Raw genomic sequence first — 27,586 nt, forward strand, 5'->3', positions numbered from 1 at the left:
AGTCGTAACAAAGCACGTGCTATTTGACACCTTGAAAGGGACTTCAACGTAATATCTAGTCATAACAAAGCACATGTCTATTTGACACCTTGAAAGGGAACACAACGTAAAACGCTAGTCATAACAAAGCACATGTCTAGTTGACACCTTGAAAGGGAACACAACGTAAAACGCTAGTCATAACAAAGCACATGTCTAGTTGACACATTGAAAGGGAACACAACGTAAAATGCTAGTCATAACAAAGCACATGTCTAGTTGACACCTTGAAAGGGAATACAACGTAAAATGCTAGTCATAACAAAGCACATGTCTAGTTGACACCTTGAAAGGGAATACAACGTAAAACGCTAGTCATAACAAAGCACATGTCTAGTTGACACCTTGAAAGGGAACACAACGTAAAATGCTAGTCATAACAAAGCACATGTCTAGTTGACACCTTGAAAGGGAATACAACGTAAAACGCTAGTCATAACAAAGCACATGTCTAGTTGACACCTTGAAAGGGAACACAACGTAAAACGCTAGTCATAACAAAGCACATGTCTAGTTGACACCTTGAAAGGGAACACAACGTAAAATGCTAGTCATAACAAAGCACATGTCTAGTTGACACCTTGAAAGGGAATACAACGTAAAATGCTAGTCATAACAAAGAAGATGTCTAGTTGACACCTTGAAAGGGAACACAACGTAAAACGCTAGTCATAACAAAGCACATGTCTAGTTGACACCTTGAAAGGGAACACAACGTAAAATGCTAGTCATAACAAAGCACATGTCTAGTTGACACCTTGAAAGGGAACACAACGTAAAACGCTAGTCATAACAAAGCACATGTCTAGTTGACACCTTGAAAGGGAACACAACGTAAAACGCTAGTCATAACAAAGCACATGTCTAGTTGACACCTTGAAAGGGAACACAACGTAAAATGCTAGTCATAACAAAGCACATGTCTAGTTGACACCTTGAAAGGGAATACAACGTAAAACGCTAGTCATAACAAAGCACATGTCTAGTTGACACCTTGAAAGGGAACAGAACGTAAAATGCTAGTCATAACAAAGCACATGTCTAGTTGGCACCTTGGAAGGGAATACAACGTAAAACGCTAGTCATAACAAAGCACATGTCTAGTTGACACCTTGAAAGGGAACACAACGTAAAACGCTAGTCATAACAAAGCACATGTCTAGTTGACACCTTGAAAGGGAACACAACGTAAAATGCTAGTCATAACAAAGCACATGTCTAGTTGACACCTTGAAAGGGAACACAACGTAAAACGCTAGTCATAACAAAGCACATGTCTAGTTGACACCTTGAAAGGGAACACAACGTAAAACGCTAGTCATAACAAAGCACATGTCTAGTTGACACCTTGAAAGGGAATACAACGTAAAACGCTAGTCATAACAAAGCACACGTCTATTTGACACCTTGAAAGGGAATACAACGTAAAACGCTAGTCATAACAAAGCACACGTCTATTTGACACTTTGAAAGGGAATACAACGTAAAACGCTAGTCATAACAAAGCACATGTCTAGTTGACACCTTGAAAGGGAACACAACGTAAAACGCTAGTGATCACAAAGCACATGTCTAGTTGACACCTTGAAAGGGAACACAACGTAAAATGCTAGTCATAACAAAGCACATGTCTAGTTGACACCTTGAAAGGGAATATAACGTAAAACGCTAGTCATAACAAAGCACACGTCTATTTGACACCTTAAAAGGGAATACAACGTAAAACGCTAGTCATAACAAAGCACGTGCTATTTGACACCTTGAAAGGGACTTCAACGTAATATCTAGTCATAACAAAGCACATGTCTAGTTGACACCTTGAAAGGGAACACAACGTAAAACGCTAGTCATAACAAAGCACATGTCTAGTTGACACCTTGAAAGGGAACACAACGTAAAATGCTAGTCATAACAAAGCACATGTCTAGTTGACACCTTGAAAGGGAATATAACGTAAAACGCTAGTCATAACAAAGCACACGTCTATTTGACACCTTAAAAGGGAATACAACGTAAAACGCTAGTCATAACAAAGCACGTGCTATTTGACACCTTGAAAGGGACTTCAACGTAATATCTAGTCATAACAAAGCACATGTCTAGTTGACACCTTGAAAGGGAACACAACGTAATACGCTAGTCATAACAAAGCACATGTCTAGTTGACACCTTGAAAGGGAACACAACGTAAAATGCTAGTCATAACAAAGCACATGTCTAGTTGACACCTTGAAAGGGAATATAACGTAAAACGCTAGTCATAACAAAGCACACGTCTATTTGACACCTTAAAAGGGAATACAACGTAAAATGCTAGTCTGATGCTAGTCTGATGTCTAGGTACTGCAGAGAGCCGTCCTCCGGTAGCTCACTTGTAAAGGTGAGACCTCCTCCATGGTTGTGGAATATTCGACGAATATGTTCGTCATTGAGTGGAATAGAACTGCATGTGTTGTTTTTCCTGCACCACACTAGATGTTCACTTGTCTACATACGTAGATGACTATCATCCAAAGGCGCCAAGGTCGTGCTCAGTTGACGGTCAACACGTGCTAAAACGATATCGCTCAGAATAGGTGTCACGCACGACCCTATGCATATTCCTCTTGCCTAAATAAACAGGTCTTCGTTGTCCCTGATGTAAGTAGAGGTTAAATACATCTGTGAAATGCCCAAGAAGTTTTCCACAGATATATCGCACCGGTTCTGGAATCTGATCCTATCGTTCAGTTCTATGCACTCCCTCACCGCCTGAAAGAGTGCCTCATGAGGAATGGAGTAATATAAATCGCATACATCGACAGACATGATGAACGGCGTGTCTTCACATGCTTCAGACAAAAATTCAATGATCGGGAGAGAGTTCCGAATTACAAATGGGTCACTGACTTTCAACTCACCTAAGTGCTTTTGCAGGTACAAGGAGACACGTTTCAGCCATGTATTCCTCACTGTTACTCTCGACCTCAGCGAGAGCTCGTCCTTGTGCGTTTTCACCGCAAAAAAATATGTATAAGCAGTCTTTTTCTCTTGCACCGATGTTCTTAGCAAGTCGCTCCTCACCAGCCTGTCGGCATAATTCCAGAGCACGTGTCCGGATGTTCCTAAGGGACATGCTATCAGCCTTCGTGAACTTTTTCTTCAAAGTATCTTTGCTTTTTTTTTTCTTGAGGAACTCTTCGTGGGACATAACAACAAACCCTCCTTCTTTGTCTGTAAGTAGGAGGGTATCGTTTTTTCCGACGAAGTCTTTTACGACATTGTATTCTCCTCTCTTACTCTGGGGTTTGTATAGCCTACAGAGCACATCCACACCATCGAGAATGCATCGCACTTGTTCCTGGTGCTGTGCACTTGAAGCTATACTACGAAGCAGGCTGATGCATTCCGCACATGTCGTCTTCGGGGGCAAAAACACACTTGGAGACACAAAGTCCCGGTTTGACTTGAACACCCCTCGTACCTAACATTAACGCTATGTAGTCGTCTTCAGCGTGTCCTTTCTTATTGGTTCCCAAGTGTCCTTGCGGTCATATGAGCAGGCCGGATGTTCAACAGTACAACGCCACTATCAACTGTGTGTCTCTATATCGTGATTGCGCTGAGAAAAAAAAAAGAAAAGAAGAAAGAAGAAACACAAACAACATAGAACGGTTTTCATTACATTTGCCATCAACGAACGGTGCTCTTCATCACTTTTGTTATCAACTAACGGTGCTCTTAATCACATTTGCCATCAACAAACTGTGCTCTTCATCACATTTGATATCAACTGACGGTGCTCCTCATCATTGGTAAGATACGGGGTCGTTGGTGAACATCCATCACAATCGCCACACACTAGGACCACGCAGACGAGGGTTTCAGAACACATAAACGGCCGCAGCCACTCATAAATACATAGCAAACGTGTTGTTTTCGTGGATTAACCTCTCCATATTTTTCTTTCCTTTTGCAATCCAATTCCACGTGTTCTGTAACCCTTGTCTGCGTGTTCCTGCTGTCTGTCGACTGTGATCGCTCTTCATCACATTTGATATAAACTAATGGTGCTCTTCATCACATTTACTATAAACTAACGCAGAAGAGAATTAACGTCGCCGATGTCACGTGCGTCGCCATCCTGTCCACTCGTGACCAGCGCACTCTTGGAGTCTGGACCAAGGAACTCAGTAAGGAGGCGTCATTCCTGAGATTTGTTTTCGTGTCGTATGCGGAGCTGGAGGACTGGGTAAGTTAGTGAGAATTGGGCGACTGAATCGTAACGCGTATCCGCTAAGACTTGTCACATATATGTCTTTCATAGACGGCGACACTTAACCTAGCAGCGAACAACTTGCGCGGCGATTCTGGTCCGGCCACGGAGAGAGCAATTTGGGGCCTCACACACTGTGGCGATGTTTACGTACAATCTATCCGCGGTGTGGGTAAGGGAGGACCTTCACTGAGCGGCAGGTGAGTGTGAGTTGTAACATCGTGTTGGGCTCGGTTTAAGAGGAGGAAGTGACATTCACGGCCGTATTCTTAAACGATCCTCGGCTCGACATCCCGCCTCTACTGCAGTGAAGGGGGCAAAAAACGTTCCTCCACTTGACGAGCCATTGGGCTAAGCAGAAACAAGGCGCTACCGCGAAGGATTTCCTCCGCTCGGAGGACGTTTCGTGTCAAAGGAGATTTTTGAAGCGCACAACGGGTCCCCAGGAGCAGCTCGAGTGGTATGGATTGAGTCGAAGGGAGATTTATCTGCAGGAAAAAAAAAGAAAAAAGAAAATAAAAAGGAAAGAAGGTCCAGCACGCTGGGTTGCTGCCTAAGCAAAAAAAGAAAACGAAAACACCCGGGTCACAGGGAGCCCAGGAGGCCCGTATCACGCAGAAAGCGGAGCATCGCCTTCGTGACACTCCACTAGCTACCTCGCTGTACGGGGCCAAGGAGCGTTGCGAGGGAAACGTCCGTGCACAACAAGCTCTGAGAGGCGTTGCCAGAGCACGGCCCGATAATGAAGGTGACGCCGACAGGTGACGCCGACAGGTGACGCCGACCTTTCTCAAGACTGATTTTCTGGAAAGCGTGTTGTACTTTTTGTCTTCAGACTCAGGTATACAGATCCCAAGTTAGCTGCAATCCTTTGGGAGTTCTTCAATTTCGCAGAAGGGCGAATTGCACTAGCGACCAATTCTGACTTTATATGTCCACGTGGCAAAGGAGGGGGAGGAGGGAATAAGCAGGCCTTCTCAAACCTAGGTGGCGTTGGCTAGAGGTGAATACTCCTGTTTCTCTTTCCCAGGCTGTGGCGTCACTTAGGGGGTGGTCATTTCCGTGTCGTCGAGTCATGCCCACGTGGGATCACGTGGGCCCTAGGACACGACAACAGGCCGTGGGTGTACACCGGGGGATACGGGGGTGGTGTTTATCAAGGTTAGTGCCCCATACATGACACTTCCATACGCAGCGAAACGATGATGTGTCACATTTTGAGTGCATTGAAGACACGGCTGTGTGTGCATTGTCTCCTTACACTTCTCAACGGCATTGGATCTTACTGCTTGCCGCGATGTTTGTCACGTAACAGGATTTCGGAATCAGGGAAACAACGTTCACCCGATGACGGACAGAAAGACCACTTATGTCTACGAGAACCAGCGCTGGAATGTAGTTTCTGGCTTTGCGGCAAAACATCTTCCAAAGTCGAGGCCCGAATGGAGTGATGACACAGGACTTGTGGAGTGCACTAAAGACAGCGTGAAGCCGGATTCAGTTCATTGGCAGTGGGTGAGCGAATTATTTCCCTAGACGGATCATTTGCGAAGTCCGTCCTGTATGGAATTCCATTCTGCTGTACTTAGTCGTATGCGTATACAAATGCATTTACATATAGATTTAAATAGATATATTAGTGTGCATCAAATGCGACTCGATGTGGCTTTTACAGCTCAGTGGCGTTACCGCTTGAGTTTCAGTTACTATTCTTGCTGGAACTTTTTAGTAACTTGCCATGACTGGTGCGTACGATATACTAGCCCACACTAATAACAACAACTTTATTTTGAGGTGAGGAATCGGGAGTTTCATCGCCAGGGGCGATACGCTATATCCGAGTATGCTGTTGGTGAAGTAGGGAATGAAATAATAAGCACCTTCACAATAAAGATCGAAGTCCTGTGGTGTCCCAGAGCGTTGGGGGACTGGATTTAGCCAGGGACCAAACAATTTTGAGATCCAGAAAGGGGGGAGGGTAACGTTGGGTAGACGAGACTCCAGCTGATTAAGAGACCCGGAAAGTGCGGTTCGGGGAAGGTTGGTATAGTGTGGGCAATGAAGAAGAGTGTGCTCTAGATGTTCTAATTAACCGCAGTGTCAGCGTCTGGGAGAGCCTGACAGAATGGCAACGTTCTCGCCCCAGATTTGTTGAAAACGGGAGGAGGAGCCTATCTTGTGCCGTGCATAATGGCTCCACAAAACACTCAAATGGCTCACAAAATAGGCTCCTCCTCCCGTTTTCAACAAATCAGAGGCGAGTACGTTGTCATTCGGGATGATGGTTGGCTAGGAGCGTGCTATGTGGGGAACTTCATTTCTAAGAGTGTAGTTACTGTAACTTCGTCACTACCCAGGGCTGGTATGTACACTACATAGACCATGCTCACAGTAAGGCAGCCTGACAAACAAAGCGAGCTTTGCCTTTGGCAAGGTTTTGACTCGATGACGAAGTTCTTACAATTATAGTCATGGCCCACTTAAAAAAAGAAAAGAAATCTAGTCCGTCAACTACATACGCCGTTGGAGATAAGGAAACGGAATGGCGCGCCAGAAGAAATACTGCAGCGCCACCGTGCGCCATCAGTAGGGGAGCACACATTCTGCTGCGCAGCGTCATGTGGCCAATCTTAGCATCCAATACGTAAACAGAGTGAGTACGATGGATTAGATTATCTGGCGCAGAGAGAAAGCGTGACCTCTCTGCGTCCAGCCATCTGATCTGCGGTGCAGTAATATTTTGAGAGCTGACAGACTAGATTTCTTTCCCTTCCTAGGTTGAACACGACTATAGTTCCATCGGCTGGGACGACGGAAGAGGCGATCGAGGGGCCACATAAAATCGAGATCTCTGGTCCGACACTTTATTTTGCATCGCTCTACGAGTATTGTAATACACTGCGCCATCTAACGATTCCAAAATGACTAGGTTACGGCTATATTTGACCGAAGTTTGCTGTAATATAGACCTCTACCCGAGAAACGTCATCGTGACGTTGGTAGACAGACTGAAACCGAAACAAATCTGACGGGGAAGGCTGGGTTGCACGAATGGGCACTTGTTCGCTGGCTCCTATTGAAAGAAAAGTAGGATCGAAGGTCGCGTCACTTTCAGGGACCATCGTAATCCCCTCAAGACCGTGGCTCTCGGGCGCGACTTTGTTCGCCCATAGCTTCGAGAGTAGTTCAGCTCTACCAAATTGATGGCGCTGTCAAACACCATGACGTCATTTGTTTACAAACAGGGAGAGTTCTATTGTGTCTATATTTCAGACTACAGACTGGGAAGTTGACAACAACATTCCCGGAGGTGCCGATGGTGATGGCTGGCAATATGCTTGCGAGACACTTTTAACTGGTTGGGTGCACCCATATCATTCTGGTATGAAGATTAACGACACTTACAGACGACGGCGCTGGTTCAGGTGAGGAAAAATAAAATCCATATCTTGCCCAGGGGAGAACCTCAAGGGGAAAGCCGTCGATATTTCGAACATAGACTAGTCTTCTTCAGGACCCTGCAGAAGAGCAAGTCTCTCGTCCTAAGCATTTCCTCGCCACTTCGCAGGATTATCTATATAGTTGGATTATCCTTTCTTTACGCTGCACAGAACGACTACTAAGTTTGTTCACATGCCTCGTAATAGGCTGAGCAAGTTGAATACCTGTGGGCCATGGCGCGAGGTCGAAGCGTCTCCGGGACCTATCGGAGATGGGACCCTGAAGTCCATTTCACTTCAAGTGGACTACGGCAGCACCTCACAAGGTTCTGTAGCATTGTGGGCCGTGACTACTGATGGACGGGTCCTGTACCGTAGTGGAGTCACACGTCAGTGTCCTCAGGTAACTGGAGGTCTTCTTACTTCGTCTTTACGTATTCTTCTCTGTGAGTTTTCGCCACCCAGCAAACCACCGACGTCCTAAGGACATCCTCGCATGATCCTGTGGTCCTGGTCCCTCATGGATGTCCTAAAAATGTCTTTAAGATATCTTTAAAAATGTCCTAATTTTATCCAGTGGGATGTCCGAGCAGTATGTCACTGGGACTTCCTGACAACGTCCTACCTGGATGTCAAACTTAAATTGAAATGCATGCATATTTTTGTGCTGAAACTATTGCAGCTTCATACTACATAACACAGTTTTGAACAGTATGTTGGAAAGGCAGGTCCATAGTGATTTTGAGCATCGAACAAAAAAGTATGAAATCATTATTGAAGCGCACATGGCAGGTAACACATCAAACAACCAATATTTCACGAAATCTGTTCCTCATATCATTTTTCATATCACCTGTTCACGAAAGCAACATTGCAATGCATGGCCCAAGCTTACCTGAATTGAATGAGAGTGAGTTACTTTTGGAATGTAGAAACACATATTTCATGCTTCACTATACAAAAGTCTCGTACTCTGATAAAGTGCACCTATATAGGTCAAGTGACCAGATGTCCCTATTTACGTGGTAACATCCCCGGCTTTTTGTCCATTGTTTCTGTGTCCGAAGTTTGCAATGATCTACTTGTTGATCTAACACAAATACAGGGTCTTCATTTTTATCCTTCACAGCATTTTCTGAAAGGCTATGAGAGCAGCACAGATGCCGTTTTTGCAATTGAGTTATACGGCCATGCGGACATAATCTGGAAGAGTGTATGTCAGTACAAGATGAGTAAATACATAAAATTCATTAATTAACTCTTTAATTAGGGAATTTGACAAAAGCGAGATAGCAGAATAGGAGTCAATCCTCGTTCAAAGCCATTCTATCTTTTAAAAATCCAGAAAAGAGCGCGTGACGTGAAATATTCATCGCTGGATTTTGGTATGCAAATGAGTAAAAACGAAGAACCGCGCCTCAGAGCGCATCATCTATGCCGACGAAGGCTTCTCAGGGCCGGAAAGCGGTTTATCTAGTCAGCATATCGGCCAACTCCAATCATCTCCGTTGCTCCAAATCACGTGGCCTCTGACATGAAATGAGCGCTGTGCTCTCTGCGGTCCCAGTCACTGCGGTTTCGTGTCAAACTTCAGGGATGGATATTTTAACGCACGTGCGTGTTTCAGGAATTGCTAGACGCGGAATGGCTTTTAACAAGCATAGTCTCTCATTCTGCTATCGCGCTTTTGCACAGAATCCCCTAATTGCAGAGTTAATTAATGAATTTTATGTAATTAGTCAACTTGTAGTTTTATACATTCTTCGAGAGGATGTCCGCCTGGTCCTATAATTTGACTGCAAAAATGACATCTGTGCTGTCCTCATAGCGTTTTTTTTTATAAAAATTCTGCAAAGCATCAAAATAAGCACCCTGTATAGTACTTGGGCTTGTTGAAAATGGAATCACGCTAAAACTTTGGCAATCAATCTCACGAAGCTTGTGTTCCTCCAGCTCGGGCGTGATTACTTAGTATACGGGCTGTAGTTCCACAATCCGTGAAATCAATTAATAATGAGAGGATAGAGAGGTAGCAAGCGAGCTGGTGGTATAGATCCATAACTTAAACCCCCGAGACTAGGGGACAAAATTGAGACCTTGTCTGTGTTTGTCGTTTTTTTGTCCCCTAGTCTAGGGTTTTTAAGTTATGGATCAATTAATAATGTTGAAATGCCTTGCGCTGAGTTGAGGGAAGTATTTTGACTGTGAAACTACCCGCCTGCCAACTGCTGCGAAGATAGTGCAAGCATGAAACGGTGGGCCAGCACAAACCCTGCTTACTAAAATCAGTGCTTACTACTACTGCTTTGAATTCAGAGAGTTCTGGTGACGCCACATATATGTGTTCGATGTTGTACATGGCGCTACAGCCCTGTCAGGTCGCAAAAAGACGGTGAAAACGTATTGAAAGACGCACAGTAAAATTATATGAAACAACCTTAACGATCACAATGGTGGTTACGGTGGGTGATATCGCCCAGGTGAAAATCTGAACTGGATTCCGAAGTGGTTCCATTTGTATGCCAAAGTGGTTTGAAGTGGAGTAAACCGTCTCTGGTTCAGAGTAAAGTGCTTCCACTTGATTGCCAAGTGGTTTCCAACTGTTTGTTGGGTCCATATACCAGAAACATTCGCGCAGAGTACCGGAATCGAACTTTGCACAATTTTCACTTGAGTTTGAAACCGAAACTTTAATGGCCTCGTCGTCGACACGAGGAGCAAGACCGAGCGCCATCTGCATCAGTACGTGTTTTGAAATGTCGTTGCTGTTGGTCGTCGAGCTCGTCGGTTCGCAGTTTTCGTCTTTCAACTCTTCAAAACGGGCAAAAACGTGAATATTTAGAATCTCAGTCGTCAGGCACTGCATTATGTACAACTGCTTGTGTTACAACTTATGCACCAGCTCAGTCGGAAGAAACTACAAGCGATGCGCAGGACTGCAATTACGCTGGTAAGTAGTAGTGATTCGATATTTATGTACATATTTATCTCGGTTCTACTCCCCGTTATTACTGTTGTCTAAAATATCGTAAGTGCAGGCTACCTGTTGGGTAATCTCCACGCCTTCCTGCTCAGGCTTCTCTCCCATGGGGTTACTATTATTTATCTGAACTTTGTGTAGCCTGCTAGTGCTTGAATTGGCTTTGTTATGAATTGTCTTGTAGCTTGCAGTTTGTCATACAAATGGAGGAGACTTGCAGGATGCTTACGAATCATACAGAACAAGGGCCAGCTACTGAAAAGAGGTATGTGGCATATGATTGTTGCAGGAAAACATTTACGTGTACTTTTGCGAAAAGTTTTTCTACAGGTTTTCTCACTGAAACTGAATTCCCAGTTTATCGCTTCAATATGCACTACGTTTATGTAATTTTGTCCTCGGATGAGGAAAGAATGGATCCAGTCTCATCTGCCACGAGGTGTCCTTCAGAATGACGTAGGAGCAGCAACACTTCTTACTGGCTATCATGCTGATATAAATATAAACTGTACTTTTTGCACGAAACAGGATTGCAGATACTAAAGTAGCAATGTGGGTAGTTGGTGCTGACGGCTCATCTCAAAGCAGCAACACAAGACAAGGACGACGAGTGAAAAAGCAGTAAGTTCTTATCACTCGTCGTTTCTGTCCTGTGTTACAGCTTCGAGATGAACTGGGCTGCCGACTGTTGGTAAGACCAAATTATCTTCACGTAAAGCAGCATTGCCACTGGTGTGAATTTCTTCTTTTCGGTGATAACAATACATTCGGGTACAGGTGTCGTAGTACAGTCGGCTTGCACTTTTTCTATCATTGACTCCAGACATCATTTATGTCCGATTAACTAGCATATACACAGGAGTGTTATGAGAAATGATCTGAAAGTTGCCATGTTTTACAGATGCGGAGAAAGGTCACTTGCGCCACTCTCACTGCACCGCCGAATTTTATGGCAAGTCGAGTCCTTTCCTTCCAGTTATGCTACTGTCATAATGAACGCCACTTTGCCAGTGCTTAAGTTTTTTCAGTAAGCAAAGTTGCAAAGCAAAGTTCAGTAAAGTCAGTTGTGACTTGGATAGGTGAGCATGCGGATCTGGCTAGTTCTAGACGAGGGTATTATAGCTGTTGGCATTTCAGTATGAAGAACCCCTTGGCTCGGCCTCACATATGCAGTGCTGTTCCGTGAAACGTAGCCAGTACTCAACGTGTTCTTTGTGTGGATTATGGCCGTCGCACAAGAGGAAGATTTTGATGTAGCCGGTGTGTATGTTTCATATGAAATCAGATTAAAACTTGGGCAGGCTGGTGTGACATACTAAAAGCGTATGTTTCCAGGGCGCTGAGGAGCGTGACGTTGCGGGCAACGAGCACGAGCTGTGCAATGACTGCGACGACCTTTATGTGTGGTCTCATCTTGCATCTGACCCAATATGCCATTAAGCGAAACAGAAAACTTCGTGCCACTATTATGTTTGAAGTGGACACTGCGACAAAAAGGCGGCTACGCCACGGCAAAGAACTTGCATCAAAGGAATCAAGAACCGAAGATGCATCTCGCCATTAAATCGAGAACTATAGGGTACTGTGTGCGACTAAGTTAAGAGATAAACATTTTTAAGTGCAATATCAAGAGGTGCCGAAGATGTGTTCCAATATCATCCAGATAAACGTGTGTGACAGTGCGACTAAGTCAAGCCAAGACTGAAACATTTTTAAGTGCAGTATCAGGAGACGTCAAATAATCTGCATCAAAACAATCGGCAGCTGAAGATGTGTCTCAACATTAAATCAAGAGAACCAGGCAACGGTGTGTGACTAAGTCAAGTCAAAGTGAAACATTTTTAAGTACAATATAAAGAGTGAAAGTGTTTTCGTATTGTGTAGCATAAAATAAAGAACTTTTGGAGTCTTGTTATGTTATGTTGCTTGCCTGTGCTGCAGATAGACACTGATGTGCAGAGTTGAGTAGAACAAACCGATGAACTGACGTACAGGCAAGCTACTGGACAATCTATGATAAACATGCCTGAGCAGGTCGTGAACACTGAAGACTGCACAGGACAGCTGTCTTGTATAGTCTCCAGTGTTTACCCATTGCTCAGGCTTGTTTAACATTTCAGCAAGTCTGTCCACCAGATGCCTGTATCTGGCATTTTACCAGCATTCGGGGCACGACATGAAAGAAAACACAGTATGGGAGAAAGATCCATTTCAGGTCCGTGAAATGTAGTTCGGAACGTTATAATGACGTTTTCAGGAGATCCTGGGATGTGACTTTGGCAGTTTACAGGTAGTCCCACAGACGTCCCAGGGATGATAAAGGATGTCCGAAGGACGTTTCTATTGTCCGGAGCTGAACGTTCTGGGGACGTCCACAGGTCATTGTTGGTTTACTGGGCATGTATTCAGGGCAAGCTATGGCGCCTCGTGCCTTTTGAGGTAGACTTCGAGTCCATCAGCGTCGGGTCTGGTTCCCTTGTCTTGGCAATAGACAGACACGGCATTGGCTACGTCAGGCTCGGCATTTCGGACGCAGAGCCCATTGGTACGTGTAATATTCTTGGTTCTTATATCAGGGTTTCGTCTTCGTCGTGGGGCTCACCGAATTGTTCTGTGAAGTGCGTAAGTGACGAGCATCTCGTATATGCAGGGAGACCCAACCACAGGGGTAGTCCAGCAGACGTTACATCTTTCGATTGCGCACAATACCAGGCGTTGCACAGTGCGTTGTTCTATTGTGTATCACTTTGTGTGTTACTTTATATTACTGCGTATTGTTACACTGTGTTTTTGTATTACTAGAAGAAAGAGAGAAAAAAGTACACTTGCGAAGAGGACACAGAAACGCATACGTTGCAATTCATTGCTTGAGCTGAGCTGAAATGCTTCTCTTGCGATTGCCTTAGTCACTGTATCCATGCTGCGAACTACAGTTTTTCCCGACACATGTGATAGGGCGTTATTCCAAATTTAACCACGTATTAAACGAAACATAACTTACCATGTTACTGAGATATGATCAGGGCTTTGGTGCATTATGGCCATAGATGTTGTTGCGCCATTACACCTCAAACATTTCGATCGCATTGTAAAAGCGGAAGACGAGGTTTATCCAACCGCAAACTCTGCAGACTGGTAGCGGCAATTTTTGTGAACCTGTCATGGTCCCGTAGAAGGAAAATTAAAATCAAGCAAATTTTCTCTGTGTGCATTTCCTATGGCCCATCGCACTCAAAAGCCGCAGCTTTCTCCCGTGTGCGCAGGACCGGCGTCTACTTTTTGGTCCGGAACGCCAACGTGCAGTAGTAGGAGTATCAGCAGCACTTGACGGTGAGAGGCAGATGCGAATTTGTTGTTGCCAGAGTGAAGAGTGCCGCCGAGTCTAGCGATGCGTAACCCCGAAAAAAAAATTTTGGGAAAAAAAGTTTTGTTCGTTTTTTTCCTCGTCTCCGGAAATATAGCCCAAACTTTCCAGGCGACAAAATTCAAAAATGTTAAATTTCGTGCCTCTGATGCGTTCCAATCCGCCAATAGTACCTTAGGTGCCTCTAATCCGCCAATAACTATCAACTTAGAGCTCCGTCTGGCCGCTCCAAGCGATCGCCATCGCGTTCACATAATGTCGGAGCAATGGTCGGAGTGGACGGGTTGTTCTAATTACCTATCGCTGAGTAGACAGCAGTCTCATGGCATGCTCTGCTCTGCATTTATGCCTAGAGAATGAACACTACTAACGTTTCTAGCTCATTGTATGCTGTGGTTTGGCCGGAAATGCTTCGACTCGGCAGCAACCGCCTTTGCTTCCATTTTATCCAATTTTTCGGGAAAACCCTGAAAGACACGTTTTCTTTCCTTTTTTTTTTTTTTTAGCGATTCAAAATTTGCGGAAATTTTGCATCTCTAGCCGAGACGCCTTCTGGTTGCTACGATGGTTGTATTCCGAAACAATAGCGGTGACCACGGCGCGAGTGGCAGCAATAGCAAAAGATTCTAAGGAGCTGGTATACAGGAGAAAACTACAAACTGTAGGCTGTCACATGGATCGAGAACAAACATTTTTCCTTCATCTACCACGTACTCACGTTGGTTTAGAACAGCGTGCATTTTATGGACCACTGCCATCGGTGTGACGGACGCCAAACACCGCGAACTCGCAGCCACTTTTGCGCCCCCTCGGCGGACGTCTGGAGGGGGGGGGGGTGCTCTCGGGTCCCTTCTATGTTGTTCCAGCCTCAGAACATCAGCTCTTTCATGTTCAACAGTTGCCGCCTGCGTCGATCCCGTCGTATGAATGTGTGTATGAGTGAGCAAAAATGTAAGGGTGAAAGGAGGATGAGTGAGAGAGAGTGGATCGTTTGTCCCTTCAGATGACGCACCCTGGAAGTCGCTGAGAGGGCGTGTTAGCTTAGCTCAATTGGTAGAGCCCTGGACCGGCAATCCAGAAGATGTGGGTTCGAGTTCTACAGCTAGCTAACCTTTTCAGTGACTTTCATCTTTCATCGTTAATTTCTTAGGCAAATTGAGGCTTTGTATGTATTGGTCCCTTCTATGTTGTTCCAGCCTCAGAACATCAGTTCTTTCATATCAGAATGGGCATCTCACATCGTTGTAGGCAGCGCCGCCTATGTGAAGTGACTTGAATGTGAAGCAGACACAGGGAAAACTAGCACTGCTTGTGCGGGATGGGCAATTAAAAATGCATGGGGCGGGATTTTGCTCGATTTTTTAATTTTCTTTCTACATGACCAGAGCGCTTACAAACGTGCGGGCGCGTTTCAGGATTTTAATGAAACGAAGTCGCTTTCCTACAATTCTGCTATCTCACATTTCTCTGGAAACATATCACTAAAGAGTTAAATGAAAGAAAATATCTCTCTTAATTAGCCACCTTACTGCACAAGCAACCCTATGCCTAATGGTCACAAGGTCGACTGAGTTAATGACAAAATTGAAATTGCTCTACTGTATCATTTTGAAAATTTTGTGCAGAAAAAACAATGACAAAGAAACACACGCACGCACGTGTGCACACACACACACGCACACACACACACACAAAACAGGCCGACTTGAGCGGCGTTTACATGAACTCCACAGGAGGGGGTCGAGTTGAGCTGTCGACTTATGTCGAGTCAACTCGCTCATGTAAACGCTGTCGGGCCTAGTTGTCTCCGTGTCGAGTCGAATCGAGTCAACCCGACAGCAGAGGGATGGTCGAGTTCAACTTGGTTCGACAGTCAACTCGACCCGCTCTGTCGAGTTCATGGAAACGCGGCTTAGGTTGCACGACCGCCAACATCTTTCCCTGTAATGTCTCCAGCAAGTTGTTGATATGGTACAAGTCGCTTAGTCTCGTTAGTAGTGAGGGAAGCTAAACAACTGCGGCGTTTATTGAAGTTCGCATAGAGTACTTACGGCCCGAGATTTCAGCGCAAGAACCAAACTATTCCAGTGACCGACCACTGTCTCGACGCACGTTATCATGGTAACCCCCCCCTAAGTTCATGAAGCCCCAAAATATTGGTCTCATTACTGTCGTGTAAGGCTATATTTACCAATTATGCAAACGTGATCAACAGGTACTATCTGGTCCGAAGTGCAACCGCCAACAGGATCGAGACTAACCCAGGTCTCAGCAGGACGTTCTGGGGTATGTGCAGTAGACGCTCTCCGTCGCCTCTGGTACCACGCTGATGTGACGCAGACAGTTCCCGAAGGTAATACCTGGCATCTAGTCTCCGAAGGCGTGTCCCGTGTCTCTGTGGGACCGAACGATCAGGTATAGAAACTAGTGTGCTCAGCGAGGAGGCAATTCAAATGACATTTTCATTCCATCTGCTCTCATTGTAGGTCTTGGCCATCATAGATGTTGTGGAATCTGGGACGGCACTGACCAACGTTGTAGCTCGGCGGCTAGGAATGACGAGAGTGTGCCCTTCCGGAACGGGGTGGGAAACTGGTTTTGCGGTATGTATCGGTTATATCGATCCCTCATACAACGATGTAAGTTTTAGAAGGAGGGCTATCAGAGAAGTGTGGGTTAGAGTCCCGCCATAGGCACTCGCTGACTTTTCGTCAACTGTCACCTTTCCGATCATTGCTCGAACGTTGACGACGATTAAAGGGGCACTAAAATGCAAAAAACACTTGCTGTCAAATGAAAGTCCGTGTTCCAATCAGTAGAGTCCAAACAAAATTAGTTCAAACAGCGCTATAGTTAAGAAGAAAAACGCAATGAAAACAGAGCCGTCTTTGGCGGCATATCCATATCCCCAGGAGGCAAAGATTGGCAGCATCCAATCAGACAACAGGAGAAGCGAGACCATACCTATCGTGCGTGTGTGGATTTGGAACGGGTCCGATCGTATTGTGTTCCGTATATGCGCGGCATAATGCGCACTGCTGCATTTTTCTATAGCGATTCACTGAATTGTAGCCGACAACAGTTTTCACGAATGTTCCACTCACAACATTTATCTTCACGTCCATCGGACAGCGATGCCAGTCCGCTTCGCAAACGCGCACTATGTTTTTCACCGGAGCTGCTCCATGGCGTGGCACGCGCGTGCACGCGCATGTTGGACTAAAAACACCGATGCACGAGCGTCATCGTCGTTCACTTCTTAGCGTCGAAGCACAAAAGAGTCCGTTATAATTTTGATTGCACCTTCGTAACGAAATTAACATAGCGTGTAACGTTGTTTTTGCATTTTATTGCCTCTTTAAAGGGACGGTCGTATCGAGAACCACTTTATGAAACCAATACCACTGTGTTCGGCATCGGCCGACAATCCACTTGGCTAATTTTTTCGTCCGAAAAGTGCTCAGATATTAAACAAACGAACTTTAAAAATCACCGCTGCTTCCGCAGCTGCGGAGGCTCCGGCGACAACGAGATCAGCGTGACGGCACTGCTACGTATCAAGTCACGCGTGGAGTCTCAATGGTCATTTAAAGCAAAGGCCATTCAACATAGGGTATCGAGGCACCCTAATTCGACATAATTCGACATGTCTGTTAGTGCCACCTAATGTATGACGTGTCAACCTCTCAAGGAGCATTGGATCCATTGCTTCTTGAGAGGTTGACACGTCATACACCGGGTGGCGCTAACGCACACGTTCAATGGCCGTTAGTTTAAATGACCATTGAGAGTCCCCGTGTAACCGCGGTGTAAGTCTCATCTGGCTTGTCAACTTGTCTTTTAGGTTGAATGGAGCTACATATCTGCGCGAGGGTGTTCCTACTAGGAGGGCAAGCGGCAGACTTGTGACGTTTCGCGCCTCAACGGTGATGCCATGACTCGTCCTGCGGCGCCACCTATTACCAAATGCCCCATGCTCAAAGTACACTTGTAATGTTTACGTCCAGTTTTTCTCGAGTGCCGTGCATAAAGACCCCTTGAAGACATTTGCTTCTTTCTGTGACGTACCGTGTGACCACAGATGCCACCAGTATGGTGTAGTGTTGATAAATCGTATAAAAGCCCCAGCCTTGTTCCTGATGAGCAAGAAATAAAAACTGCACCCTCGTACACACTGTCCGTTCCGCAGACATCCTTCAGCATATCGGGGAATTGCTGCCATTGCCCTAGAAGGCATATTCACTAAAGATGTCACGTACACAAGAGACAAAACACAATAGGGTGTTCCAGAATAGCGTACCCAAGCGGCCTAGGACCCGAAAGAACTAAGGGGTCGTCCCTGAGCATACACAGAACGCATTATTTCGGGCTCAAAGGTCTGGGGTATTCTATAGAATTTTTTATTAACTACATACTATAATGAGGTTAGATGCAGAGACAGCAATATAACCCGCGTACGCACGAGGATTAGCAGCAGTGGCGATTCCAGGGGAGGGCTTGGGCGATCTCTCCACACAAATCAGGATAAACATTAGGTTTCCCCCTCTCCCATCCCCCACTATGCGCTTCAATAAAGAAACCGCCCTGCCGCCCAATTGAAGGTCTGGGTCCGCCCCTGCAGAAGTTGATACGAACCATTCGGCATTTTCACAATGTGTGAACGTCTACCGACATATTGGACGCGTGGTATCATCGTTATCGTCTAACGATGAAATACAGTGAGTGAGTCCAACCACGTCGTGGCGTTAAGTACTTGACATGTATTTGCGAGAAACAGCGTGAGTCCAGGCGAAACAGCAGGGGCGTTATGACAGTCAGTCTTTCCACGGAACACAGAAGGGCCACTAGGTGCATCTTCCATTTCGACATTTGCCACTTTGCGTCCATTTGTTGCGATTGTTGGCTCTCTGCAAAGAGGAAACAATCAAAGGAGCTGGAACGTGTCACATCTCGCTAATGTGACGCAGGCGAACAGTCGTCCCACTCTTGATCACTGCACGGACCGCTTTCAGAGGACCAGGCCCGAGCCGAGCCCAGCCTTTTCTTTGATTTAATCCCCCGGGCCTAGCGCGACGGCTCCATACCTGGCCCGGGTCCGACCCATGCCCGAGGAATTTATGGGTTATCCCGACCCGCCCGGCCCGGCCCAGTGTAGCGGGCTGTAGAAGTTGATCGTGGGTAACTAACACTGCGGTAGCGCAGGCTCGATCCCGACCTATTGGCCCGGCAATGTACGGGCCCGGGCCCCATAATGCTCAAACCCCCCAGGGCCCCAAAGACAAGGCTTTATCCAGCCCGGCTCGGCCTTTCGAGTAAGCTCGAGCCCGTGCAGTGCTTTATCCCACTCTCCCACACCGTTAGGCGTGACAGTAGGCTAGAAGGAAGGTAGGGTGTAAGATGGGAGAGTAACTAGAGCTCCTTATAGTCCCATACGTTGCAATTAGCCCCTGGTTGATGCTTCGGAGCCTAAACGTTACTCCCCAGCACCTACAAGCGCGTTTAGTCTCGAAAGGGCCCAATGGTTACATGTTGGTTGCAATGGTTGCATATATGCCATTAAAGTAGCACAGAAGTCATTTTTAACACCCAGTTTTCTTCCTATAAAACTGTTAAGTAGGCCAGTAAGATGCACCATGCGAAGTAATTTACACCACAGAGTCATAATTATCGCAGAAATTGAATTTAAAATACGCCGCAAAAGGCGACCGTGCGCAACGGTGGTGAAGAGCAGTACCAGCCTGTGATCTGCCTGGAAGCTCGCGCTGACGCTATAAGGAGAACGCTCGCTGATTGGCCTAGAGAAATGTCGTCTGCTACTCCGCTGTCGTCTGCTACTCGGCTGTTCGGGGTTCTGATAAAGCCTTTCTCCTTGCTCGGTAATGTTTCGGCCGCTCCTTCTATCCCCAATTCTCCTGGAAAACTGGCAAAACAGGTTTACGGCGGCAAAGGGACAAGGCGCTGACCCCCATTGACTGGCAAACCAGAACGAGTCTCGTTATGTCGTCATCGGTGACGTGCCATCATACCTCCTCATCCTCGTTATAGCTGGAGTGGCAAGTTAAGGGTGAAGGCGCGGAGCTATGTTTATGTGAGTTTTTTTCTGGGAAACAAATTGCACACATCAAAACCTTTCGCGCTATTCGGTATAATGACACACACACTTTCATCAAATGTCTTAATTTGAATTTTTTTTGGATGGCCCTCTGTACTCCTTTAAAGGACTAAAATTACATACCCTCTCTGTTTTTTCTTCTGAGAGTGCATTTTTCGGCACATTTCGGCAGGGCAGGCATTCGTGCAGGATGGGTGTAAAGGGTTCCGTGAGGTGATAAGGTATTAGTGAGCTACTGCTGTTCGTATTCACAAAGGGCAAGTCGTTATCAGCGGTATTACAGTTGGTCATTACAAATGGCAAATGGTTGTGATCGTTCAAAAGGGCGTTGTCATGAGGGTTACTAAAAAAAAAAAAACCTGTTTGATTTGGATTACAATATCAATTGCAGACTTCTCGCTCGTGTACAACATTTTAAATACCTAGGTTTGCTCTTCAGAGACGATTTTAAATAGGGCGGCCATATTAAGAATGTTTTGGCTAAGGCTAATAGCGGTCTATATTACTTAACCGCATATAAAATTCTTCTGTTACATGTAGAACTGTTCCATTGTAGACTATAGTTCCATAATTTGGTTCCCTGGTGGAGTTAAAAAACTGAGCAAATAGAGCAGGTACAAAGAAAAGTCATTTGTTTTGCGTTTAACAAGTATTCTCGATTGGATTCCCTGGCTCACATTCCAACACTAGCACGTAGAGTTAGGGTTCAATGTCTTAAAACACTGTGGTTAACCTTGCATAATCTTCCATGTATCCCCCCCCCCCCCCCCCCCACAGTGATTACATCAGGATGTCGTATGAAGGTTCATCTCGTACTAAACACATAGAACAATAAAATTTTCGCACTAATTGTTTAAGAGATTCTTTTTTCCCCCCGCTGCGATCGCAGACTGGAATCGATTATCCAATAAGGCTGTCGTTGTGTGATACTCTGTCTTCATTTCTCTCCTCCTTTTCAGCCTAATGCCTCACTTCTGACATGTTTCGCGTCCTTGGCATTCTGGCGATGCTCATTGCGCGTGGCGTGATTTGATTTTGCGTGAGTTTGTGTGATTTGTTTTTGGCTATGGTACTGTTGGGGACACGGTTGTCTAAAATCTCCAGCCCGTGACCGAGCAGTATCCTATCGGCGATGTCACGCACGAAAGAACTATACCATTACATAAGGTGTACTCCGTAACAGTACAGTACTCCGAGGTAAGGTCACGCAGCGCCGCCTGTCGGGAGAGAGTACCATCGCATTCTCAGCGTCGTCTGCTAGGGAGAGCTGTTCAGCGCGACCTCCCCTCGGGGAGGGTATACACGAGTTCAGAAAATCCCAGTGCTCTTTGCGCACGCATTGCATCCTGGGCGCTTGCTGAGCGGGGCAACAAAGAATAATCATTCACATTTCGCTTTCGCTGACCTTGACACGTCATGGACAATGGACCGGAAGGGAAGAAATCGGAACAGTTTGGAGGACACCCGTTTCTTTCGTATTAGTAAAGTCCCACAGTTCAAAGCGACGCTAAGCACTCTGGGATTTTCTGAAGTCGTGTATTGGTATAGTTCCATCTTGCGCAACATCGCCGATAGGGGACTGCTCATCACGGGCTGGAGGTTTTAGACAACCGTGTCCCCAACAGTACTGTCCCTCCTTCTACGACATACCACAAGCCAGAAGTATTATAAAAAAAAATCAGAAAAATATGTGTTTGCTGTGTGACATTTCGTGGTGGTGAGGGAGGTTATGGCGGTGTGTGAGGTACTACTACGAAAACACCTGCGGCAGGGCATCGCATTATGGCAATGGGCCAATGCGAAGCGACGTCGTCTACCACCACTATGCGGCCTAGCAGTGGGTTGGCTCCGTACATCCCGCTTGCTTCTGAACTGTTTCGTTCAGCAGCTGGAAAGCACCGCCCTTGGAGAACAGCGAGTCAAGAAAAATTTTTTACCCAGTATCTGCAGTCTTCTCCGTCCCGGTTCCTTCGATGCCATGTTTCTGCCGTCGAATACCTGCACCACTCCACGCAATAGTTGACGCGATCCTGAAAGGAAATGATCAAGTAGTAGTACACTCAAAATCCCACGTGCCGCCATATTCAAATTGTAAGACTATAGTCGTGTTCAACTTAGGAAGGAAAAGAAGTGTAGTCGGTGAGCTCTCAAAATATTACTCCGTTGCAGATAGGATGGCTGGACACGGAGCTCACGCTCGTTCCTCCGCGAACTAATGCACCCCATCATACTCACTCTCCATCCGTATTGGCTGCTGAGCTGGCCACATGACACTACGCTGCGGGGTGGCGCTGCAGTACTTCTCTTGGCACGTTATATGGTCTCCTTATCAGAGCACCGTACGGGCTGCATTCTTAGACCCAGGCCCGGCCCGAGCACGGCCTTCCTTTGATTTACCCGCACGGAACCGGCCCGACGGCTATAGCTAGCCCAGGCAGGGCCCTAAACCCGAAGGGGTCTAGGTTTCTCTGCCCAAGCCCTACTCGGGCCAGAGATCTCTATAGGCTACCCGGCCCCGCCCAGCCCGGACCACACTCTAAAAACTGACTTCACCTCATGGCACGCTCTGCGCCAACCATTGCCACAAATGATAGGTTTATCGCTTCTGATTCGAAGACAGAGGGGGGCGTACGCCTTTTTGTGTCAATTTGGATACATGGTAACTGACACAAAAAGGCGTACGCCTCCCTCTCTCCTCGAATCAGAAGTGATAAGCCTATCATTCCCGACAATGGTTGGCGCAGAGCGTGCTATGAGGTGAAGTTCAGTTTTTAGAGTGCAGTGCATCAGGCTGTAAAATTTGACCGTTGGTAACTCACGCAAGGGTCAGACAGGCTCGAGCCAGACCTAGGTCCGGCAATGTACAGGTCCGGGTCCTACCTGAGCCCAAAAATTTTAAACCCGCGCCCAGCCCAGGCCCTACATGAACGCCCGTAAAACCACACAAACGTCGCGATGGTAACAACAGCTGACGGTAATGCAATGCCGAGTCCACAGCCCACGGCAAGGGAGACACCCCCGTAGCACAAGTGGGACAGTCGAGACACTCCTTCCCCTTATTTCTCCTAACCGCCGCTAGGGTGGCTGTCTTCCCGCTCCGCAGATGGGAGGCGCGTTGAAGTTAACTGTACTTCGAGCTGTACCTATAACGCCGAGTGAAGTATAGAGGTGCTCACACCTTTCAGCGCCTATACGCTACACAAGAAGACCGCCCGATATGCCCTGCTGCGTTGTATATCTGTAGACGCTGCCAAGTCAGATGCTTACCAGTAATGCAGAGCAGGAGAAATAGTCTGAAAATCAGGGCTGCCATGGCACTTTGTTCCGGTTGTTCAAAAATTCATGCGAAGTGAGCTGCTTGAAATTAGTAGGCACGCGTGTGACATAATTTTTTGTCACAGCCATGGCACCCGCTGCGTCACCCTGCTGTTCAAACAACAACAACTTTATTTTCGGCCTTGGAGAGTGGGGAGTTTCATCGCAACAGGCGATACTCTACCCCAGTGCTTGGTGGAATGGGGGGAATAAAATAACGAGCCCCTTTACAATAACGATCGAAGTCCGATGGTGTCCAGAAATGTCAGAAGAGCTTTGAGCGCAGAGCGTTGCTGGGCTGGATTGGGCCAGGGACCAAGCAATTTCGGTAGGGAGAAAGGGCGAGAGTCCAGCTGACGAAGAGACTCGGAGAGTGTGGTTCGGGAAGGTTCGTAGTGAGGGCAATGAAGAAGAATGTGCTCCAGATCCTCAAGAGCACCACAGTGGCAACAGGTGGGAGAATCAATTTGTCTCAAGCGGTAACGCCACTGAGCTGTAAAGGCCACATCGAGGCGCATGCGGTGGATTAATGCAGCATCCTGACGAGATGTGTTTCGTGGCATGCGGAAAGCGAGCATGGGATCAACTCTGTTCAACATAGAGGGGGGAAGAATGTCGGTTGTCCGTTGGCGGGAAGCCAGGGGTGTCACTAGACGTCGCAGAATTGAACGGCGGTCTCCTCTGAGCAGAACAATACGGGTCCGGTTCCGAGACGAGAGTGCTGCTTCTGCGGCGCTGTCGGCCTGCTCGTTCCCCACGACACCACAATGGGCTGGAACCCACTGGAGAACTAGCCTGTGGCCTGCGGCGTAGATAGTGTGGTAAGCCATTAACACGTCGGTGACTAGGGGTGCGGATGGGCCTCGTATGCCGGAAGTTTCAATTGCTTGAAGTGCAGATTTGGAGTCTGTAAAGACTGCCCATTCCCGGGGTGGAAAATCAGCGATGTGTTGTAGAAAGAAAAGGATGGCATAGAGTTCCGCAGCTGTGGAGGAGGTTGGATGTGAAAGGCGTCTTCCGTGCACGACGCCTTCGGATGGAATGACGAAGGCTGAGGCGGACTTGTTGTTTCGGGATGCGCCATCAGTATATGCTGCCGTAAACGTAGAAAACTTCTCGTCTACCAGAGCATGAAAATGGGCTCGGAGGACTTGAGGGGGGACCTGATCTCTTCTTTGCAGAAGGTTTGGGAGGCGTACAAACGTGGGCGGTACCGGGAGAGACCAGGGGGCTTCCGGCGGTATAGTGTCCTTAGTTATGAAGCCAGTGAGAGTCTGGCGTGTCCTCTGCGCTACTCGATAGAAGTCGCTTCCAGGGCGGTATCGAATTTTCCTGAGTAGCGGGTGGCGGGGAATGTGAGCACGCAAACGGAGGTAGTGCCGAGCCGTTTCCCGTTCACGGAGAACTTCAAGCGGGAGCTCACAAGCTTCAGCCAGTACTTGTCGTGTTTCAGCCATTCTGGGAACTCCGAGGCATCGACGAAGGCTTCGAGCAAACAGGGACCGAAGCGTATTTAATGAAGTTGTTGATATCCTGTGCAGAATAGGAAGGCTGTAAAGCACAGTTGCCCTCACCAATGCCGCGTGAACCGCGAGCAGGGAACGCTGATCACAGCCCCATCCTGGGCCAGAAAGATGTTGGATTGCGGGGAGCCATCGCTGCACTTTAGTTTCAAGGTGTTTAATGTGCCGAGCCCAGCGCAAGTCCGAGTCGATTACCACGCCAAGGAAGCGGTGAAAGCGTACTGGTTCTAGCTTCTTTGAGCCAAGCCAAAGTGGGAAATTGGCCATCGAGCCTGCCTGTTCAAAGAAGGGCAAAGTCTCAGAAAGTTGGTCCCGCGCGCATGTTTTTGTCTTTTTGCAAATGTCTTTGCCATAAAGCAGGCGATGCTTTCGGACGGCCTGGACATTGACGTTCGCATGTGGATTTCGCCCGGTGGATACGGGGCACCTCTTCCGCTTATCGTCTACCATCTCTACCGTGTGCCCGCACACACCAAAAGCGAGCGACCTCTGAAGAAAAGGGAGTCAGACAGTACAGAATGCCCCGGTGAGATGTGACCCTTTTCCGGAATAATGCGAACACAGCACATGCCAGGGACAGCGGGCGTTGACACTTTTCCGGATAAGCGAGTCAGAATGACCTAGGCCCTGAAAGATTAGTCCCCGTACTTGCTGTCCGGATACGGCTAACGAATTCCGGATAACTGAGTCGAAATCCAATGGTAGCAGGTTCGTTTCCGGTCATGTAGTCCGGATAACGAGTTTTCCGGATATCTGAACTCCGGATAAGCGAGACACGTTTGCACTCCCATAAGAAGCAGATATTGTTGCACCATGTATTTAGAATGCGAGGTTTCGTTGATTAAGGAACCGCAGTTGAGCAGTACTCCACTATACTCGAATGTTTTCATTGGCTACGAAGCATGCTGTGCCACGAAGTTCCTCTCCCCGTCCATCACACATTGAACATTGCACAACATGTGCTACATTTGCAAATGTAGCACATGGCCGCTCATGCACCACACAACACCGCGGCTGCGTTCCAATACCCCGGTTAGTCGACTGCCTAGTGGTCTAACCGGAAGTTCCGCCATGTTAAGTCTCGTTCCAAATCTCGCCAAGTCCACTAATCAGTCGGCTACCGCCTAATGCGCATCGATGCAGTCTGGTTATACGCCTGACCATCTGACAGCCTGGATGGTGACGAGCGTTGACGGTACCAGCGTGCTCGCTATTTCTGCTGGCTTTAAATGTAAAGTTGCACATAGTTGTATGTTTTTTAAAACTGCGTAGAGAGTTGCAACACATGTTTAGTTGTGAAGGTGACAGTTTATGCACGATGTCCTACAAACTAAGCGCATTAGAGTCCTGCTGCGCTTGCGCCGTACGCATTTCTTGCGTGAGCAACGAGATGGCGCCACTGGCGCCTTGGCTAGGCAAGCCTGTTCCAATAGTGACAAGCAAAGGGGTCTACTCAGCTGCCTCACTGCCTCAGCTGCCCGACCCGGCCCGCGGGCCGGGCCCTATTGCACTAAACTTTCAGTACATTTCAGTACGAGTTCAGGAGATTCTACGTATACGTGGCCAACAGAGTCGAAACTCATCAGGCTGTCAAGTCAACCTGAACAGTGGAACTACGTTCCTTCTGAACAGAACCCTGCCGACATTGGCACCCGAATGGTCCCGGTGGATCGCCTAGCTAAGACGGCCTGGTTAACTGGTCCTGAATTCCTAAGCAGGACTGACGTCGCAAGTGCCGAGAAGGAACATCAAGGATTCGCTCTGATGAGCCCAGAAGCAGACGCGGAAATCCGTCCTGTTGTGACTAGCCTCGCCACCAACGTGTCGACGCGAACACAGCTTGGAGCTCATAGGTTTCAACACTTTTCAAGGTGGACAAGGCTGATTAAAGCTACAGCAAATCTGCAACACATAGCACGCTGCTTCCACCCGGATGATGCCGTGTCAGCATCTTGCGATCACTGGCATCTGTGCAGCAGGCTACGCACGAACGAAGAACTCTCCGCTGCGGAGAAGTTTGTCTTCAAAACAGTGCAAAGCGAATCTTTCTCGAAGGAAATTTACTGCATCGAGAACAAGCAAGATGTACCAAAGAACAGTCCTCTTCGGAGCGTGCACCCCTACATCGACGAAGATGGCCTTCTGAGAATCGGTGGACGGCTTAGCAACTCGACGTTAGATCAAAATAAGCGGCAACCTATCATCATACCGGGTCGACATCACATCGGAACGCTACTGACCCGTCACCATCACGAACGTGTAGCTCACCAACGTCGTTATTTTACCGAAGGAGCAATCCGAGCTGCTGGGCTGTGGATCGTGGGAGCCAAAACTGCGTTCGTTCAGTGATCTACCACTGCGTTAGATGTCGCAAATTGAGAGGCAGACCTCAAGAGCAGATCATGGCTGATCTCCCTCAAAATAGGCTGAGTACGGAACCTCCATTCACCTACGTGGGCCCTGACGTGTTTGGTCCCTGGGCAGTGCGATCGCGGAGAACGAGAGGAGGACTCGCAGCCGGCAAAGGGTGGGCCGTCATCTTTACCTGCATGTCTATA

At 47.2% G+C, this 27,586-nt stretch overlaps 1 protein-coding gene and 2 long non-coding RNA genes across 5 annotated transcripts in view; 2 read left to right on the plus strand and 1 right to left on the minus strand.

Moving 5' to 3' along the window:
• Nucleotides 1–18,248, plus strand: part of LOC135391886 (tectonin beta-propeller repeat-containing protein 1-like) — a 42,634-nt gene extending 24,386 nt beyond the window's left edge. For 2 of the 3 annotated variants that reach the window (XM_064622414.1, XM_064622415.1), the window contains exons 14-23: nt 4,124–4,270; nt 4,346–4,494; nt 5,325–5,455; nt 5,610–5,809; nt 7,568–7,719; nt 7,942–8,137; nt 13,124–13,259; nt 16,294–16,493; nt 16,565–16,681; nt 17,923–18,248. In XM_064622414.1, the coding sequence (XP_064478484.1) occupies nt 4,124–4,270; nt 4,346–4,494; nt 5,325–5,455; nt 5,610–5,809; nt 7,568–7,719; nt 7,942–8,137; nt 13,124–13,259; nt 16,294–16,493; nt 16,565–16,681; nt 17,923–17,964 (1,470 nt within the window). In that variant the 3' untranslated portion in view covers nt 17,965–18,248. Of the gene's footprint in view, nt 1–4,123; nt 4,271–4,345; nt 4,495–5,324; nt 5,456–5,609; nt 5,810–7,567; nt 7,720–7,941; nt 8,138–13,123; nt 13,260–16,293; nt 16,494–16,564; nt 16,682–17,922 lie in introns of those variants that run through there. The other variant, XM_064622416.1, reaches the window with a different exon arrangement.
• LOC135391889 (uncharacterized) lies at nt 9,025–12,629 on the plus strand. Its single transcript, XR_010422136.1, has 2 exons — nt 9,025–11,974; nt 12,050–12,629. It is a non-coding gene; the product is annotated as an uncharacterized LOC135391889 (long non-coding RNA).
• Nucleotides 18,249–18,820: 572 nt separating the features above from the next.
• LOC135391890 (uncharacterized) lies at nt 18,821–22,699 on the minus strand. Its single transcript, XR_010422137.1, has 2 exons — nt 22,128–22,699; nt 18,821–18,985 (listed from the first exon to the last, which is right to left on the minus strand). It is a non-coding gene; the product is annotated as an uncharacterized LOC135391890 (long non-coding RNA).
• Between the last annotated feature and the right edge of the window lie 4,887 nt (nt 22,700–27,586).

The sequence above is a fragment of the Ornithodoros turicata genome, chromosome 4 (assembly GCF_037126465.1).
Source record: "Ornithodoros turicata isolate Travis chromosome 4, ASM3712646v1, whole genome shotgun sequence".
Taxonomy (NCBI): Eukaryota; Metazoa; Arthropoda; class Arachnida; order Ixodida; family Argasidae; genus Ornithodoros; species Ornithodoros turicata.